The sequence below is a fragment of the Protopterus annectens genome, chromosome 1.part1 (assembly GCF_019279795.1).
Source record: "Protopterus annectens isolate FY-2018-M chromosome 1.part1, PAN1.0, whole genome shotgun sequence".
Classification (NCBI taxonomy): domain Eukaryota; kingdom Metazoa; phylum Chordata; order Ceratodontiformes; family Protopteridae; genus Protopterus; species Protopterus annectens.
Genome location: NC_056726.1, coordinates 1792543988 through 1792560341, shown reverse-complemented (window position 1 = coordinate 1792560341; position 16354 = coordinate 1792543988). Strand labels below are relative to the sequence as shown.

The following is a 16354-nucleotide window of genomic DNA, read 5'->3' as shown; positions in this document are numbered from 1 at the left end:
TGTTTTGGTGGCAGGCCTCTGCCCACCAAAGGAACTCTAACTGTAGGCAAGGTATGATATGAATCATTGTATCCAGATACTGAGAATGTTGACACCATAGGCTTTTTAGATACCATTGTAGTTTCCTCATATGCAGTCTTGTATATGGAATTAGGAGACTGCAGGAGGCCATGAACCCCAAAGGCTTGCAGTATTTGTCTTGCAGATAAGCAGGGTCTTTGTGGCCATTAGTTTGAAGTCAGCTGTCAGATGAACTTGTTTCTCTGGCAAGGAAAGACATCTGGGAAGTTGTGTTCAAGCTTGCTGCCAGGAATACAATTTGTTGACCGGGTACCATATGTGATTTATTTTCGTTTATGGTGTACCCCAGAGAAGTTAACACTTTTTCTACCAAAGCCAGATGATTCAAAAGTATGTCCTGGTTTTCTGCCTGAATTAGACAATCGTCCAGGTATTGGTATACTTGAATATTTCTTTGCCTGTAAAAGCAATGACTGGAGCTAGGCACTTTGTGAATACCCTGGGCACAGTAGATAAGCCAAAGGGCAGTGCAGAGAACTGATAGTGCATGAAGCCTGCTTTGAAGCGTAGGTATCTTCTGCAAGACTCCCTTGATTAGGATGTGCAGGTAGACTTCCTTTAAATCCAGTGTTGCTAAACCAGGCATCCTTGCCTAGCATAGGAAGCAACTGGTGAAGAGTTAGCATCTTGAATTTTGGGATCACCAAAAAAGTGTTTAGGATAGAGAGATCTAGAATAGGACGCCAGGAGTTGTCTTTTCTGGGCACCAGAAAAAGTCTTGAGTAGAAGCCTTGACCCTTTTCCTCTTCTGGGACAGTTTGAATAGCCCTTATACTTAAGAGAGAGAACTTGCTTTCTGAGCCTCTGCCCACTGATTTAGGGGCAGATCTGGCCAACCATTTGGGGTTGGTAAAGTGCGGACGTGGAATCTGTATCCTTGGGAAACTATATTTAAAACCCATTTGTCCTCGGTAATGAGTTCCCATATTTTTGCCTGTAGAGCAATCTTTCCCCCTAAAGGAGCAGTCAGTTGAGAAGGGCTTGGAAGTGTTAAAGTTAAGTCACTGAGACAGTTTACCATAAGGGGGGGGGGCCTTACTACTCCCTGCTTTGGAAGTGGGAGGCCCCCCACTGCTTAGTCCTGTGCGTACCTTGGGAATGAAGCCTAAGTGTTCTGCTGGTTCTGGGTTTGGACTGAAAAGGCCTGGAAGAGGCAGGAAAGGACCAATTCTTAGAGGGCCAATGCCTACTAAATCTTGGAGGCTGCACTTGCAGGAAATCTTTAACAGTTTGCGTAGATTTAGCTTTTTCCTCCATCTTTTTAAGGACTACTACTGTTTTGTTGCCAAACAGGCAGTCCTGGTTTAAGGGAGCATCCAACAATTTAGCTTTAACATGATCTGACAAAGATTGCTCCTTAAGCCAAGCATGCTTTCTAAGTACAGACCCAGTAACAGCAGCCCTGCAAGATGCCTCTAGTGAATCAAAAAGTACAGTTTTGTACCTACCATAAATGTAGATGTTCGAGTGTTCACCCTGCTGCAGTCATCACACTTGGGTTATCCTGTCGTCAGGCTGTCCCGCAGTCGGACGGAATTCCAAAGTCTTGATCCGGCGTCGGTTGCTGTCGCCTCTTCCCTGACGTCAGTGCGCCAGGGGTATAAATAATGCAACCAACGCCATTTTCTTCAGTTTTTCTTGCCCCAGATGTCAGGTGCCCACAAAAAGGTGGTCAGAATTAGTAACAAATGGAGTGAACACTGCACAAAGACAAAATCCCTTCAGCTATAAGCAAATACATCAGTAAGGCATAGAAGAGATTTTTCCAGTAGATCAGAGGGGATGGTGGGAGGGTAACCTGGACTGCAGCAGGGTGAACACTCGAACATCTACATTTATGGTAGGTACACAACTGTACTATGTTCATCGTGTTACCCTGCTGCAGTCATCATACTTGGGTTGAATCCCAAAGCTAAGGTAGGGTGGAGGTATCATAGAGGGTTAGTGGAGGCAATCAGGCCCTGCAGAACTGCAGTGGCGAAGCCCGCCCTGGACTTAGAGTAAAGAGGTAGGTGATAGTGTTTGGTAAAGGTGTGTACTGAACTCCAAGTTGCAGCTTCTAAAATTTTCTTGGTTGGAACCCCCCTGAGAAAGGCTGCAGAGGTAGCTGTTGCCCTGGTAGAGTGGGATCTAATGGTAGCAGGAACTGGTTTCCCATGATGGGTATAGCAGAACCGTATGCAATGACCTATCCATTTAGAAATGGTTTGCTTAGATATAGCCTTCCCTTGAGAAGCTGTAGCATAGGATACAAAGAGCTGGTCAATTTTTCTGAAAGCCTTAGTTTTGTCCAAGTAGTAGCGAAGCTGCCTGTGAATGTCCAAGGAATACAGGAGTCTCTCACCTTTGTTCTGTGGATTGGGAAAGAAGGTGGGTAAGTGGATGGTTTGATTTAAAGCTACACTGGAAACCACCTTAAGCATAAAGGAAGGATTAGTTCGTAGAGAAACTCTGTCTTTATGAAAAATGAGGAAAGGTTCCACTGCCATTAGTGCCTGTAGCTCTGAGACTCTCCTAGCTGAAGTTATTGCTAGGAGTAGGGCAGTCTTCCATAATAGGAACTGAAGGTCTGCAGAGAAAGCTGGTTCAAAGGGAGGTAGCGTTAGTTTTTCCAGAACAAAGTTGAGGTCCCATGTTGGTGTAGGAGCTCTCCTGGGTGGTCTAATGTTTTTGCCCCTCTGAGGAACTGCCTTAGAAGAGGATGTGAAAATAAAGGTGGATCCGTGTTGTAATGTGCTGAAATAGCTGAAGCATGGATTTTAATTGAGGAAAAGGAAAGTCCTTTGTGCAACATCTCAGCTAAATCCTGTAGAATGTGAGGCATGAGAGGGTGAATTGTGTCTTGGCCTTTAGCTTGGTTCCAGGCACAAAACCTTTTCCATTTGTCCGAATAAGCCTTCCTGGTGTTTGGCCTCCTGGCTTCCAGAATAACATCCAGAACTGCTTGTGAAAGAGGAGCTGGTTGGATGTTTAGTTGATTTGCCATGCAGCCAGATTTAAAGTTTTGAGCTGGCTGTGAAGAATCTGTTTGTTTTGCTGTGTGAGCAAATGGGGTATTTGAGGCAATATCCATGGTGGGCTGTGGGCCATATTTTTCAATAGCGGGTACCAGTGCTGGCGTGGCCAGTCTGGGGCTATGAGAATCAGTCGTGGTCTCGCCTTTTTGACCTTCAAAAGAACCTTTGTGAGGAGCGGTAATGGAGGGAAGGCATATGCTGTCAGGTTTTCCCAACTGAAAGAGAGTCCACTTTCCAAGCTTGATGGTGAAATGTCCTTGTACAAAATTTTGTCAGTTGGTAGTTTTGAGGACTGGCAAACAGGTCTATGTTTGGTAGGCCCCATTTTTGAGTTATCTTTGCAAATATCTGTGGGTCTAGTTTCCACTTGTGGGGATCTTTGATGTTTCTGCTGAGGTCGTCTGCCAATGTGTTCTTCTGTCCTGGCAGGAATTGAGCTTGTAACTGCACTTGGTAGGCCAGAGCTGTGTTCCATAAGATCATTGCTTGCCTGCATAGAGGGTAGGAATGTGTACCCCCTTGTTTGTTTATGTACCACATAACTGTGGTGTTGTCCGTCTTTATTGCAAGTTGTCCTGGATGTAATAGATCCTTGAAGGCTGTCAGAGCATTCTGTACAGCTAGCATCTCTTTTTGATTGATGTGTAGATTCCTTTGATCTGCAGTCCATAGGCCTTGAATGCATTGCCCTGCCATGTGTGCCCCCCAGGCGTAGTCTGAAGCATCTGTTGTGATAGTTTGCCTGGCTGGGGGCAAGGTGAAAGGCTGACCCTTGTTGAGGTGACATGCCTGTGACCACCATAGAAATTCCTGTTGTAGGCAGGGAATGAGAGATATCATTGTGTCCAAGCTGTGGCTGTGTTGAGTCCATACGCTTTTTAGATACCACTGTAATTTCCTCATATGCAGCTTTGCAAATGGTATTATTAGAATGCAAGATGCCATGAAGCCCAAAGCCTGCAGAATTTTTCTTGCAGTTAATTGGGTCTTTGTTGCCATTGTCTTGAAATACTGAGTTAGTTGTAGTTTGTCTGTCGTAAGATAAGCCTTCTGGGCCGTTGTATTCAAGCTGGCACCCAGGAATGTCATTTTTTGTGAGGGTACTAGTTTTGGCTTCTTTTCGTTTACTGTGTACCCCAGGCAGTTTAGTAGATGCTTTACAAAGGTCAGATGGTGTAAGAGAATGTCTTTGCTTTCTGTTTGGATGAGGCAGTCGTCCAGGTATGGATATATTTGAATTCCTCTTTGTCTGCAGTATACAATTACTGGTGCCAGGCATTTTGTGAAAACTCTGGGTGCAGTAGATAAGCCAAAGGGCAGTGCAGGGAATTGGTAATGGGTTGAACCTGCAATGAAACGGAGGCATCTTCTGCAACTTTGTCTGATAGGGACATGCAGGTATGCCTCCTTGAGCTCCAACGTTACTAGCCATGCTTCCTTGCCCAACATGGGAAGTAGATGCTGTAGTGTTAGCATTTTGAATTTGGGTACTTGTAAGTAAGTGTTTAGAATTGAAAGATCCAGAATTGGTCTCCAGGCATTGTCCTTTCTGGGCACTAGAAAGAGTCTTGAGTAAAATCCTTGGCCTTGCTCTCGAGTAGGTACCAGTTGAATGGCTCTCATGTCCATGAGAGCTGTAATTTGCTTTTGTGCCTCTGCCCATTGATTTTGTGGCAGGTTTGGCATTCCTCTTTTCATTGGCAAGGTGTGAAAGTGGAATCTGTATCCTCGTGAAATTATGTCTAGGACCCATTTGTCTTTTGTGACAATGTAACAGTTTTCTACAAAAAGTGCGAGTCCCCCCCCCCCCCCAAGGGGGCTGCCAAGAGAGAATTGCTTGGCCAGATGAGGTGCAAGTCATTGAGTTTGCCTTCTAGTGGATTGAGACCTGTCTTCTCCTCCCTTCTGTGTTGTAGTGCCCCATTGGCGAGGTTTATACTGGGCTTGTGGTTGTCCTCTGCCCCTTGGGCATCTGTATTTACCCCTCTGCAGTCTGTCAGTGGTTGGAAGGACCACTTTTGTGTTGGCCAGTTTCTGCTGAAGTGAGGGGGTTGTACTTGTAGGAAATCTTTGACTGTCTGCATAGATTTTGCCTTATCTTCCATTTTCTTTAAGACTTCTTCTGCTTTAACTCCAAAAAGAACATCCTGCTGTAAGGGAGCATCTAGTAGTTTTGCTTTAGTTTGTTCCTTTAACCAAGCATGCCTACGTATAACAGACCCAGTGACAGCTGCTCTGCAGGAGGCCTCCAAAGAATCAAACCCACATTGTAAGGTATGTTTGCCCACCTGCTCAGTGGCGTGCAACAGATCCTGTACTTCTTTCAATTCAGTTTGTTGAGGGAGAGTGGTTATTCTTTGCTTTAACTGAGAGATTAGAAATTGCTGATACTTAAGCATATGAAATTGACAATTCAGTGCCCTCATAGCTAGTGTGGCTGAGGTGTAAACCTTTTTCCCCCCACCTGTCTAGTGCTCTGGAATCCCTCTCAGAAGGTACTGGGTTTTTAGCCATAGAAGCCTTAGCCCCCTTGGGACCATGGGAGATAGTCTCTGGGTCAGCTACTGGGCTTTTGTAAAGAAATTTGTGGGAATCAGGCACTCTGTAGTATCTATCAGGCTTAGCCAGAGCAGGAGGTAGAGAGTCTGGGTTGAAACTGGATTCTAAATAGACATCATCCACAATGTCCAAAACTGGTGGGATGGCAAGTGGTCTGTGTTGGGAGAGTAAAAGAAACTCTCTGAGCCTTTTCTTTGAATCAGAGTAGTCCTGACCTTCCCAGTGAAAATGTTCCCTCATAGTGTGTAAAGTTTCCCCAAAGTAGTAGTCTTCAGGAGGAGAAGCTGAGGGAATAGAGTCCTCAGCATCAGAATCTTCATAAGGAGGGAAGGAATAGTCTTGGTCCTCAGAGGAGTCTGAAGAAATGGACATTTGCTCAGAGGAAGCATAATCTTCCTCTTGTCTAGGCCTTTTGTCAGGAGGGGGCTGTGAACCCCTGATTAAAGAAATCAAATCTTCAGCCATTTTGAGCATCTGTTTCTTAGGCATAGGGCCTTGAACAGGAGACTGAAGTGTAGTCCTTTTAGATTTAGAAGGAGTCTTAGCCTTAGAAAACGTTTTAATGGTAAGAGTCGTCGGTTTGAAAACGCCTTCCGAAACCGATGGCGTTTCTGAAGCACCGACGTCTTTAGAAGCAAAGTCGTCGGAAGGGCCTGAAGTAAAAGGCTGCGTCGGCCTGGTACATTACGTCAAAATTTCCGTAGCGGTCTCGGGTTCCAGATCTGCGGTAGTCAGGGGCTGTGTCAGAGCCTCACTGAGGACCGGAGACCGGATCAGCCGAGGCCTCGGAATCTGGCTTAGGCCTGGGCTGTCTGTCCTTATCCCTGCGTTTTTTGTGCACGCCGGTAGTCGGTTGCTCTGATGGCATGGTGTAGTTAAATTTCCTACAGAAGTAGTGTCGTGCGAAATCAAAGTGTCTTTTAATAGTACGCTTATTAAACCTAGCACAAAACCTACAATAAGTGGCGTCGTGGTCTGGGCCTAGGCAAGGTATGCAAAAAGAATGAAAATCCTTATGAGGTATTTGCTTCCCACAGGAAATGCAATTATTAACTTTTTCTGACATCGGTCTGAGGCAAGAAAAGTTTCCTCAACGGGGTACTTAGCTTTATAGAAGACTTCTGTCTGAAATTCGAATTCGAAAATCTCAGGAGTTGGCCGACAGGCACTTGTGAACTGCTTCTGCTTCGGGCACCGCGCGGCAAGAAAGACTGAAGAAAATGGCGTCGGTTGCATTATTTATACCCCTGGCGCACTGACGTCAGGGAAGAGGCGACAGCAACCGACGCCGGACCAAGACTTTGGAATTCTGGCCGACTGCGGGACCGCCTGACAACAGGATAACCCAAGTGTGATGACTGCAGCAGGGTAACACGATGAACATCCACATTGCAAAGTATGTTTTCCAACTTATTCAGCAGAAGGCAAAATCCTGTAAATCCTTTTTCAGCAAAGTCAGGAATCAACATCATTTTCTGTTTAAGCAATCCAATAATATGCTGCTGATACTTTAACATATGAAACTGGCAATTTAAGGCCCTAATGGCCAAGGTTGCAGAAGTGTATAGTGTATACCTTCTTACCCCATCTATCCAGTGCCCTGGAATCTCTACCAGAGGGGGTAGGATTTTTGGCAGTAGTAGCCTTTATGCCCTTGGGTCTCTGTGAAATGGTCTCAGGATCTGCAGTAGGATTTTTAAAGAGGAACTTGTGAGAGTCAGTAACCCTGTTATATCTGGTTTTCTGGGAGCAGGAGATAAGGAGTCAGGGGCCAAGTTAGACCTCGAAAAGGCATCAACAATGTCCAGTACAGGGGGGACAGCTAAAGGCCTGTTTTGGGGCAGGAGTAAGAAATCCCTAAGCCTCTTTTTATTCCCTCTGCTTCCCCTCCAGAGGATTTCTCTTTTGGTGAAACCTTACATACTCTTAAGGAGCATTTTTGCTGGGAAAGCCAGGATTACTCTGATTCTAGAGTCCTCTGCAACAGAATCCTTATAGGTAGATAAGGATAAATCCTGGTCATCAGAAGAAACAGAAATTTCAGAATCCTGATCAGAAGAATCATAACCAAATTCAGTCCTAGGTCTCTTACAGGGGGAAGGTTTTCCCCTGATTACACTAATAAGGTCTTCAGCCATTCTTATTTGTTTTTTTTATGCATACAGGCCTGACCATGCGGTCTGGGCATCTGCTGCTTTCTAGGCATGGATCAAGTTTTAGGCCTTGAAGAAGATGAAGTCGGTTTAATATGCAAGTCAGTAGGCCTGAATACACCATCAGAAGCCAGTGCCTGCACAGCGGCTCCGGACCCATCCAAGGTAGAGACATCCGCAGGTTTCACAGTTGAAGCATCTCACGGCATACTGGACTCTGAATGGGTCTCAGCAGAGTCCTGCAAATCTGAAATAGCGGCTATCAGGGGCTGCAAAAGCACCTCATTGAGTACCGGCGAACTGGCGACTAGCTTAGGAGAAGCGTTGTCGGCAACTTTGGACCTAGGCGGCCTGTCTCTGTCTTTATCATTGCGTTTTTTCAGAATGTCGGTAGTCGGGTGGCTTACTGAAGCCATACCTGGATAATTGAACCAAGTACCAAAATATTTAGAAGTGTAAATATACAGACGACGAATAGTTCGTTGTTTAAATAAGGCACAAAACCGACAGCGAAGTAAGTCGTGGTCAGGGCCTAGGCAAGGAATACAGTATGAATGAAAATCGTTATGAGGTATTTGCTTTCCACAAGAAAATACAATTATTGACTTTTACTGACACTGGTTTAGAGCAAGAAAAAGTTTCCCTAACGGGGTACTTAGCTTTAGTTGAAGACTTCGGTTCTGAAACTCGAAAATGAAAATTTCAGGACTCGGCCGACCGGCACTTGCGAACTGCTTCGGCTTCAGGCACCGCACAGCAAGAAAGACTGATGTAAAGGTGTTGGCTGCATGCTTTATACCCCTGACTACCTGATGTCATGGAAGATGAGACAGCAACTGACGCAGGACCCAAGACTTTGATAATCAGGCCGACTGAGGGCTATCTGCAAGCAGATAACCCAAATGTGATGATTGCAACAGTGAAACACGAAGAACATCCTGCTGCATCTGAAGGCAGTACCAGAAAAAAGCCTCAGCTTTAAAATGCATTGACTGTACGCAGACAACTCAAGGGATCACTCTCTAAAATCAGGCTGGACAACCCTAGGCCACAGCTGTTTGACAGGGGAATGAATTGTGCAAACACCTGAAATGTACCCCCTAAGATGGGAGCTGGAGCTGCATTTCTTCCACTACTCTGATCTGCCTCTACCTCAGGGGACCACATAATGCTGAATATGCACTGCTGACCAAGGTGAAGAGCCTTGCCCTTGGAAAAACTGAAAGATCTCAATATCTTGGTAACCCTTAAAACTATACTACTGACAACACCCACCTTAGGTCATGACAAGAATCCTCCCATCACACAACTGAGAAATTTCCTTCCACTGTGTGGTACAGGATTTGTACGAGTTTCATTTGTCAAGGAACGCTGAGAAACAGCCTGCAAATGCAGAAGCTTTACCTGACAACAGCATAGACTGAGAATCAAGCTTAGGTAGGCAGTGAGCTACACCATGGCAATGCAATCGTGATTAAAAAGCTGTCCCTGAGCAAGGTATCATCTGGAAAAAATAATGCCAGACTTGGACTGCAAGAAAGGATAAACCTAATCAAAGGACCCATCAAGAGGTCTTTGATGCTGCAAATTAATCATGATGTTGCATTTATTAGTATTATGTCCAGAAATATATTTTCTGGAAGTACAAGGCATTCTGAAGGTTTTATAAAAAACTGCATGTTATCAGCATGTCTAGCACCTCAGTGGTATGTTACATTGTACTCTTTGCTGATTACTGAGAACTGCACTTCTGGGAAACTTTACTGGCAATGTTAGTGCTTAAGCTGCTACTGTATTCTTTCAGTACTTAATTGTTATACTCCTCCAATTTTGGCCCCGATAAAGGGATACAGTTTCCTTTAAGTGCCTGTATAATTTTGGTGTGCTTGAGAGGCACCTGGCTTATTCCCACAAAACTCAGTAATGCTTGATGTCCTTGCCTGTGCTTCTGAAGTGATTTAATTGCATCACGTGCCAACCAGGCAAAAGTTAAGTACTTGTATTTAAAAATCGCACTTACCGATGCTATTTTAGTGATCAACTACTGATTTCTTGTTTTACTTGTGTATTTACCTGTATTTAAGGCTGAAATTACTGCATTAGTTCAAACTGTCTTGCTGCTAGTCTGAATGACTTAAAATCGCCTTGTCTAGCTTGTTTGTCAAACTTGTTTTGTGGTAGCATACACTCGAGCAATCTTTTTGTGCTTTTACATTAACAGATCTGGGATAGTCCATCTACTGTTACCTGTTTGACTGCAATTCTACCTGTTGTTTGTAATACTACGTATTGATTGTAATGCAAATATTTTTCTTTGTAATTCATTATGTGATGTAACTTTGTATTGTGGAGCTTTTCTCCCCGGGCCTCCACTGAAAACGGGCTCTTGAGCCCAGTGGACCTCCCCGGTCACCAAACTGTAATGAATAAATAAATAAATACTGGCAGTAGGTGGTGGCCTGGTCTATTTGAGATGGAAAACAGACACTTCCCTATAAAACTAGTATTAGGACCGTAACTTGCAATTCAGTGATGCATTGCACAAAGTTAAGCTCAGAGCAACTAGCTTGCATGTCAGGCAGCACTAACATTATATCCTAGCATTATTCAACTGTAGTTCCTAACCCTAGAGACTATCCGAGAGACCTCTATAAAACACAGTCCTCTAACCCTAACAGCTCACCCTGTTACAGGCCTGGACAACATGAATACACAAACATCTCTGCAGCCAGCTTGGTAGGTATGGGTATTCTGAGACAATATAACAATTGTCTCATGTTAATAGACATCCTTTTAATCCTTAAAAAAACCAACACAGTATGCAAGAAAAGTTTATGCACAACTTCCTCGGAAGCAAAAATTTTGCAAACAAGGTGGTCAAGAACAAACACACTACATCCACCACACAGTGTCCACAAACACAGACCATTTTATGCTGAGGCACTAAAAAGCAATCTCCCCAAACCTCAAAAACCTCTAAGACTGCAAACAACAATGCCCATCCTCAGCAATTTCTAAAGCATACACCAAAAGCAACAAACACCGCACAAAAGCCAATGGACCCCCGCAAACAAAATACATACGGCAAGCAAACAATTTCCCCAGGACTTGTCATAGAGGACGCCACAGTACGATACACAGAAGTCCCACTTACCAGACTGGTCATGGAGAATATTATGTTCAGTTTCTTATCTGGAACCAGGATCTACCAAATTAGCACGCACTCAAGTCACTGCACCACATGTACCAGTATGATTCTATCATAGTCCATGTGGGCATGAATGACCTGAGACGTACCTTTCTGGATTGTACAAAGACAGGTATACTGGACCTCTCTGAATATGTTTCTCAGATTGGTATGTGCCTTGCATTGAGCAGCATTCTATCTTCACCAAGGATAATGCCACAGTAGGAACAAAACGTGATCAACTTTACCAATTGCCTTAGTGCAATATTTGTGAACCCGGCAGGATATGGTCAACAGAACACAATGCTTTGCAAAGATGGCCTGCATCTGTCCCCTGGGCTTCTGGATTTTTTCTAAAAGTTTGTTCACCGCCTTAGAACCTTTTTTAGGAAGCGCCAAAGTGCTAAACCTACCAAAATAGCAAATAAAACCTAGAGGAACCTAAAGGTGTTGCTGCTCAATGCTAAGATCTCTAACAAAAAACTCCACACCCTACAAAAGCTCTCCTCACTGCGAAGAAGAAAGTTATCAGTTGCAGCTACTGAAACATGGTTCAAAGCTGCAGAAAATACTCTGGCAATGCAAGGCTACACAGCCTTCCATACAATCAGACCATCAATGGTACAGACAGGAACTAAAGGTGGAGGCATCTCAGTCTACATTAGTAATAAGTACATCTCAAGGTTAGTTACATAGGATGATACCCTAGACTTCATCCACGTGCAAATCACCCTACAGTCCCTTACTATGCTTTAGCAAGCTATAGGTCATCATCTATATCTCAAGAATCCCACAACTTTTACCTAGACCTACTGGAGGCACCCTCCATACAACCAAACACTATTCGTGGGAAACTAACTACCCCTCTATAGACTGGGAAACATATACTACCACCAACTTACAGGCACAATGTTTCCCTGGACTTTTAACACAAATGTCCTTGATCAGTTAGTGCACACTTCAACCAGAGATTCAAACATACTGGACCTTGTTTTCCCCAATATGAGAAAGCACTGTACTGCGTCAGGTCGTTACCAGCAAAGTCTGATTACAGAGCTGTCTCATTCGAAATAAAAATCAACTTGGAAAACCTAGCTAAACCTACTACAGTTAGAAACAATTTTAAAGCAAATGACATCCTATTAAGTGACACTTTGTCAAAATTCAATGCCTTGCCCGATCCAGATTCAAAACAGCCTACGCAGAATTATTTATATATACTATACAGTCATGTAAATGGCTGCATCAAGGCTAGTGTATCTATCAGAAATAAGCAAAATAAACCCAAAAAACAAACCACACTGGTGGAATGCTAATCTTAACAAACTAACAGATCTAACATATCACCTTAGGCAAAGAATGGCTGCAGATATGATTCTGCACCAATGAAACAAGAAACAGGAACAATGTATTGTAGGGGGTTGGGAGGGTGGCCTAATGGTTAAGGTGTTTGTCTTACAAACACAAGGTACAGGGTTTGAATCTCATAAGAGATAATTGGCTAGGCTTAAAATGGCTCACAAGGGCAGTTAGCCTAGTACTAATCTATGACAGTATGACACTATGTACAGTCACAAACCTTGCCATCTTAGGTTCATAGATGTGTACTAGGTTAATGGCCCTGGAGCCTTTACAAGCCTAGCCCATAAGATTACCCTGGCATCATGCCACCCGACCTTAGTTCCCAGTGCCTCTGTCGAGTAGAGCCACTGGAGTGATCCCCGGGGTAAATTTTCTATTTCCCATCCACTTATCAAGATTTCTCTTGAAGAGGGCCAGTGAGGTGCTTTGTTTGACATGTATGAGAAGTCTATTCCATAGCATGGGCAGTCTCTGGGTTATGAACCTGTCCCTCCAGCACATTCTGTTAATTGTGGTAATGAGGCTGAGTTCTCTGAAGCATGTGGTGTGGAGGGATTGGGATTTTTTTTAGATCTAAGAGCTGGGTCAGAGATGGCTTTGTAAGTCGAGCAGAGATTGCCTGTAAGTAGGCGATATGAGACAGAAAAGTTGGGAGTTTTTTGAGTCTGTCCATACAGGACAAGTGTTTAAGGCCTAGGATCCTCTTTGTGAGGACTTTTGTGGCCTCTCCAGTTGTTGCAGGTGTCTAATGAGGTACATGCCAAATGGGGCTTTGTACTCGACTGGCCTGAGGGAAGAGTAGAAGGAGACAATGACCTATTTCTTTCTGGATGCAAAACCCTTAGTAATGAGATGTGCCACAAAGAAGGATTTTCTGACCACAGTGGCAATGTGGTGGCAAAAGAGAGGTTGCTGTCAACCTGTGTTCCCAGATCTCTTATAATGCCTTCTGTGTTTAGTGGACTACCACCGATGTGGCAATTCATGGGAACTGGGTTTTTCCCAAAGGGGATGATGACACATTTTTTGGCATTGAGCTTAAGGCCATGGTTCTGACACCAGTCGTTGGTCTCAGTGAGGCCTTACTGTAGGATGTCAACATCACTTGGGGAGTTAATAATGGCTCCCAACTTGCAATTGTCTGCAAACTTTGTCAGCCAGAGTCCCTTTGTGTTGGCCTGGACTTCTGTGTGTGAGAAATTCAGAAAGAATACAACCATGCTCATGCACCATTACATAAGAATTGTACCGCTTTAAATCAAAACTGCTGTACTAAGGCAGTTTCGAACACCTCAGAGTTTTAGACCCTACAAAACTAATTATTGTATTTTCAATGTAATTACCCGAAATTAAAATGTAATGCCAGACAAGCAGGAGATTAAAATGATGCAAAGAAGGGAGAAGGGTACAAAGAAAGTTTTTTTTTTCTCTCCACACCATACCTCTCAACCTCTTAGAGCAGGAAATCTGGACAAAGCCATAAATAAAAGTGGGACAAATGCCCCAAAATAGGGACAATACAAACTTAGAATGTTGATAGAAAATAACAGGTTTTGTATTATTATGAATTTTCTGAAAGATATGAAGTCTGAAACTCAAATATTTATCATTTTCTAACTTCAGTCTAACGATTTAACACTAATCTGCCAGAAAACTACATCTTTATGAAAAACTGACCTAAAATATGAGGCCAAAATCTGGACATTCTGCAAAAATCTGTACAGCTGAAAGGTATCACACACACACACACACACACACACACACACACACACACACACACACACACACACAAAAACAAAGACCAAAACTCTGATGTGTACTACACAATGTAATTTATAGAGCTTTAAAAATAAAAATGAAAATCAGTCCAGAAACTGAGAAGATTAACCAAGTCATGGACCTTATTAAAGACATCCATGAAAAGCAAACAACAATTAATAAAACAGAAAATGGATGGGTGAGTTTTGCTTAGCAAATCTGTTGTAAATTTTGAAACAACTGTTTTCATTATTTCCAAACTACACACTAGACTTAGACAAATGTCCCTAGCAAATTCCTGTGGTGGTCAGACATACTACCTTGCTAAAATCTTCCCCATGCAAATCAATGGAGAATGTGCTTAATACAGGGGTTATGACCCGGTCTCTGATCATAACCAGGTTACTAAGCGTTTGAGACATGGATACCAAGAAATTCACCTTGGCAGCTAAGCTTGAACGGGGAATCATGACATCCATGTTGCTAACAAGTAAGAGTTATGTAGTGTACAGAATTTTACCTGCTCCATAAACTACCAGTTTAAAGGGGGAAAAAAGTGTAGGAGTGTGGAGTGTTCCAAGTCTCAAATCAAATCAACACTTTAGTACTACCTAACGGACTGCAAGCAGAAGAAAGGTGCCCTTCTGTGGAACTAATGGCTTTAAAAACTGTCAGCCACTTAATTCTGCCATGCTTTCTTTTTATGTGTGGCAGAGTAAAGTGCTAGCAGCATTGAAAACATTCTTTTATCATCTGATGCTGCTGTTTGATTGCCAGATGCTCCCCAAGATCAAGTCCTGCACAAGCAAAGTGCTTAATACGTTTGTATTTCCCTCGCTTTCAGACTGTAATCACGGTGTTCCATGCACTACACGTCAATTATGTACACTGGACACTTCAATAACTATCCATTTCCCACTAACCACAATATACCACTACTACCCTTGTGTCACACACAATTTTTCATTCATATGATCAGGCAAAGAAACCTTTAAAGAATGAAATTTATCATATAAATTCAATGTTAAAGCTAAACAAGCACAGTTGCACTTCCACAAGACCTATACAACATACATGTAGTGAGTGGATTTGAACTTTGCACTTTAACAATCCTCAATTTGTGTAACTGCTGTCTTTTCTTGATCGAACTTCCTACCCCATGCTATGAACATCTGTAACAGATACCTGGAAAAACTTTGCAGTCACAAGAAAACAAGGAATAAGCTGTCTGGCAGTTAGTATACAGAATTAAAGCTATGAACTGTTAACATGGGCCGCAGAGTGGTGTAGTGGTTAGCGTTGTCACCTCACAGCAAGAGGTTCTCTGGTTAAATTCTTGTCTGGGGTGCCTTATTTGCAGAGTCTGCATGTCCTCCCTGAGTTTGAGTGGATTTCCTCTGGGTACTCCAGTTTCCTCCCATACTCCAAAGATAGGCAGTAGGTGGAATGGGCGCACTAAATTAGCTGAAGGTGTGTGTGTATGTGTGTGCATATGGATGTGTGTGATGCACCCTCTGAGGAGGGTTGGGCCTTGGGTTAGCGACCTGAGCCCGTAAAACCTTTAACTGCTACAGAAACAACGAGCTCTGAAAGGTGCTCGGTGGCCGATGTACCACATGATTTGTAAATGGGAAAAAGAGAGGGAGTCTGTCAACATACTGATTCTGTACTCCAGAATTTAATCCCCAATAACCTACTGTGCAACTCTAAGCAAGTAATTTAATAAACAGTAATCTCATGATTAGTCTGAAAAACAGGTCCTTGTAGATCAGTGTTCTACCAGGGTTAAGACATATATAAAGAACAACATTCAAAAATCACGCTTCTTGGGAAGAAAAGCAAATTTTAAACTGTACACAAGGACAATTTCATAAACAATTATGTAGAAGAAGGAAAAAAAAGTGAAACTTACAATTACCTGCTGGTCTGGCGGGATAAACTCAAGTGCTTTCTGTATTACTCTGCAGCCATACATCTGTAGTGCCAGTGACAGAACATGCCCCCGGATACGCTCTGCAAGTGCCAACTTCTGGTCTAAACTACCAAACTACAGAAAAAAAAAAGTGAGAGGAGGTAGTCAGAAAAGAAATTAAAAAATAGAAAACAAAAAGCAAAAAAAACAAAACAAAAAAAACACCCCCCCCCCCCCCAAATAAAAAGTACAACATTCAAAAATCACTGTTGCTAGGAAGAATAACAGACTTGTTATCATATCAGTTATCTGACAGCGTATCTCT

The 16354-nt window shown here is 43.1% G+C and overlaps 1 protein-coding gene across 6 annotated transcripts in view; it reads right to left on the bottom strand.

Moving 5' to 3' along the window:
* Positions 1–16354, bottom strand: part of PUM1 (pumilio RNA binding family member 1) — a 3075948-nt gene that overhangs the window by 902650 nt on the left and 2156944 nt on the right. For 3 of the 6 annotated variants that reach the window (XM_044084662.1, XM_044084669.1, XM_044084677.1), the window contains exon 13: positions 16030–16164. In XM_044084662.1, the coding sequence (XP_043940597.1) occupies positions 16030–16164 (135 nt within the window). The remainder of the gene's footprint in view (positions 1–16029; positions 16165–16354) is intronic. The other 3 variants (XM_044084694.1, XM_044084701.1, XM_044084685.1) reach the window with 1 other exon arrangement.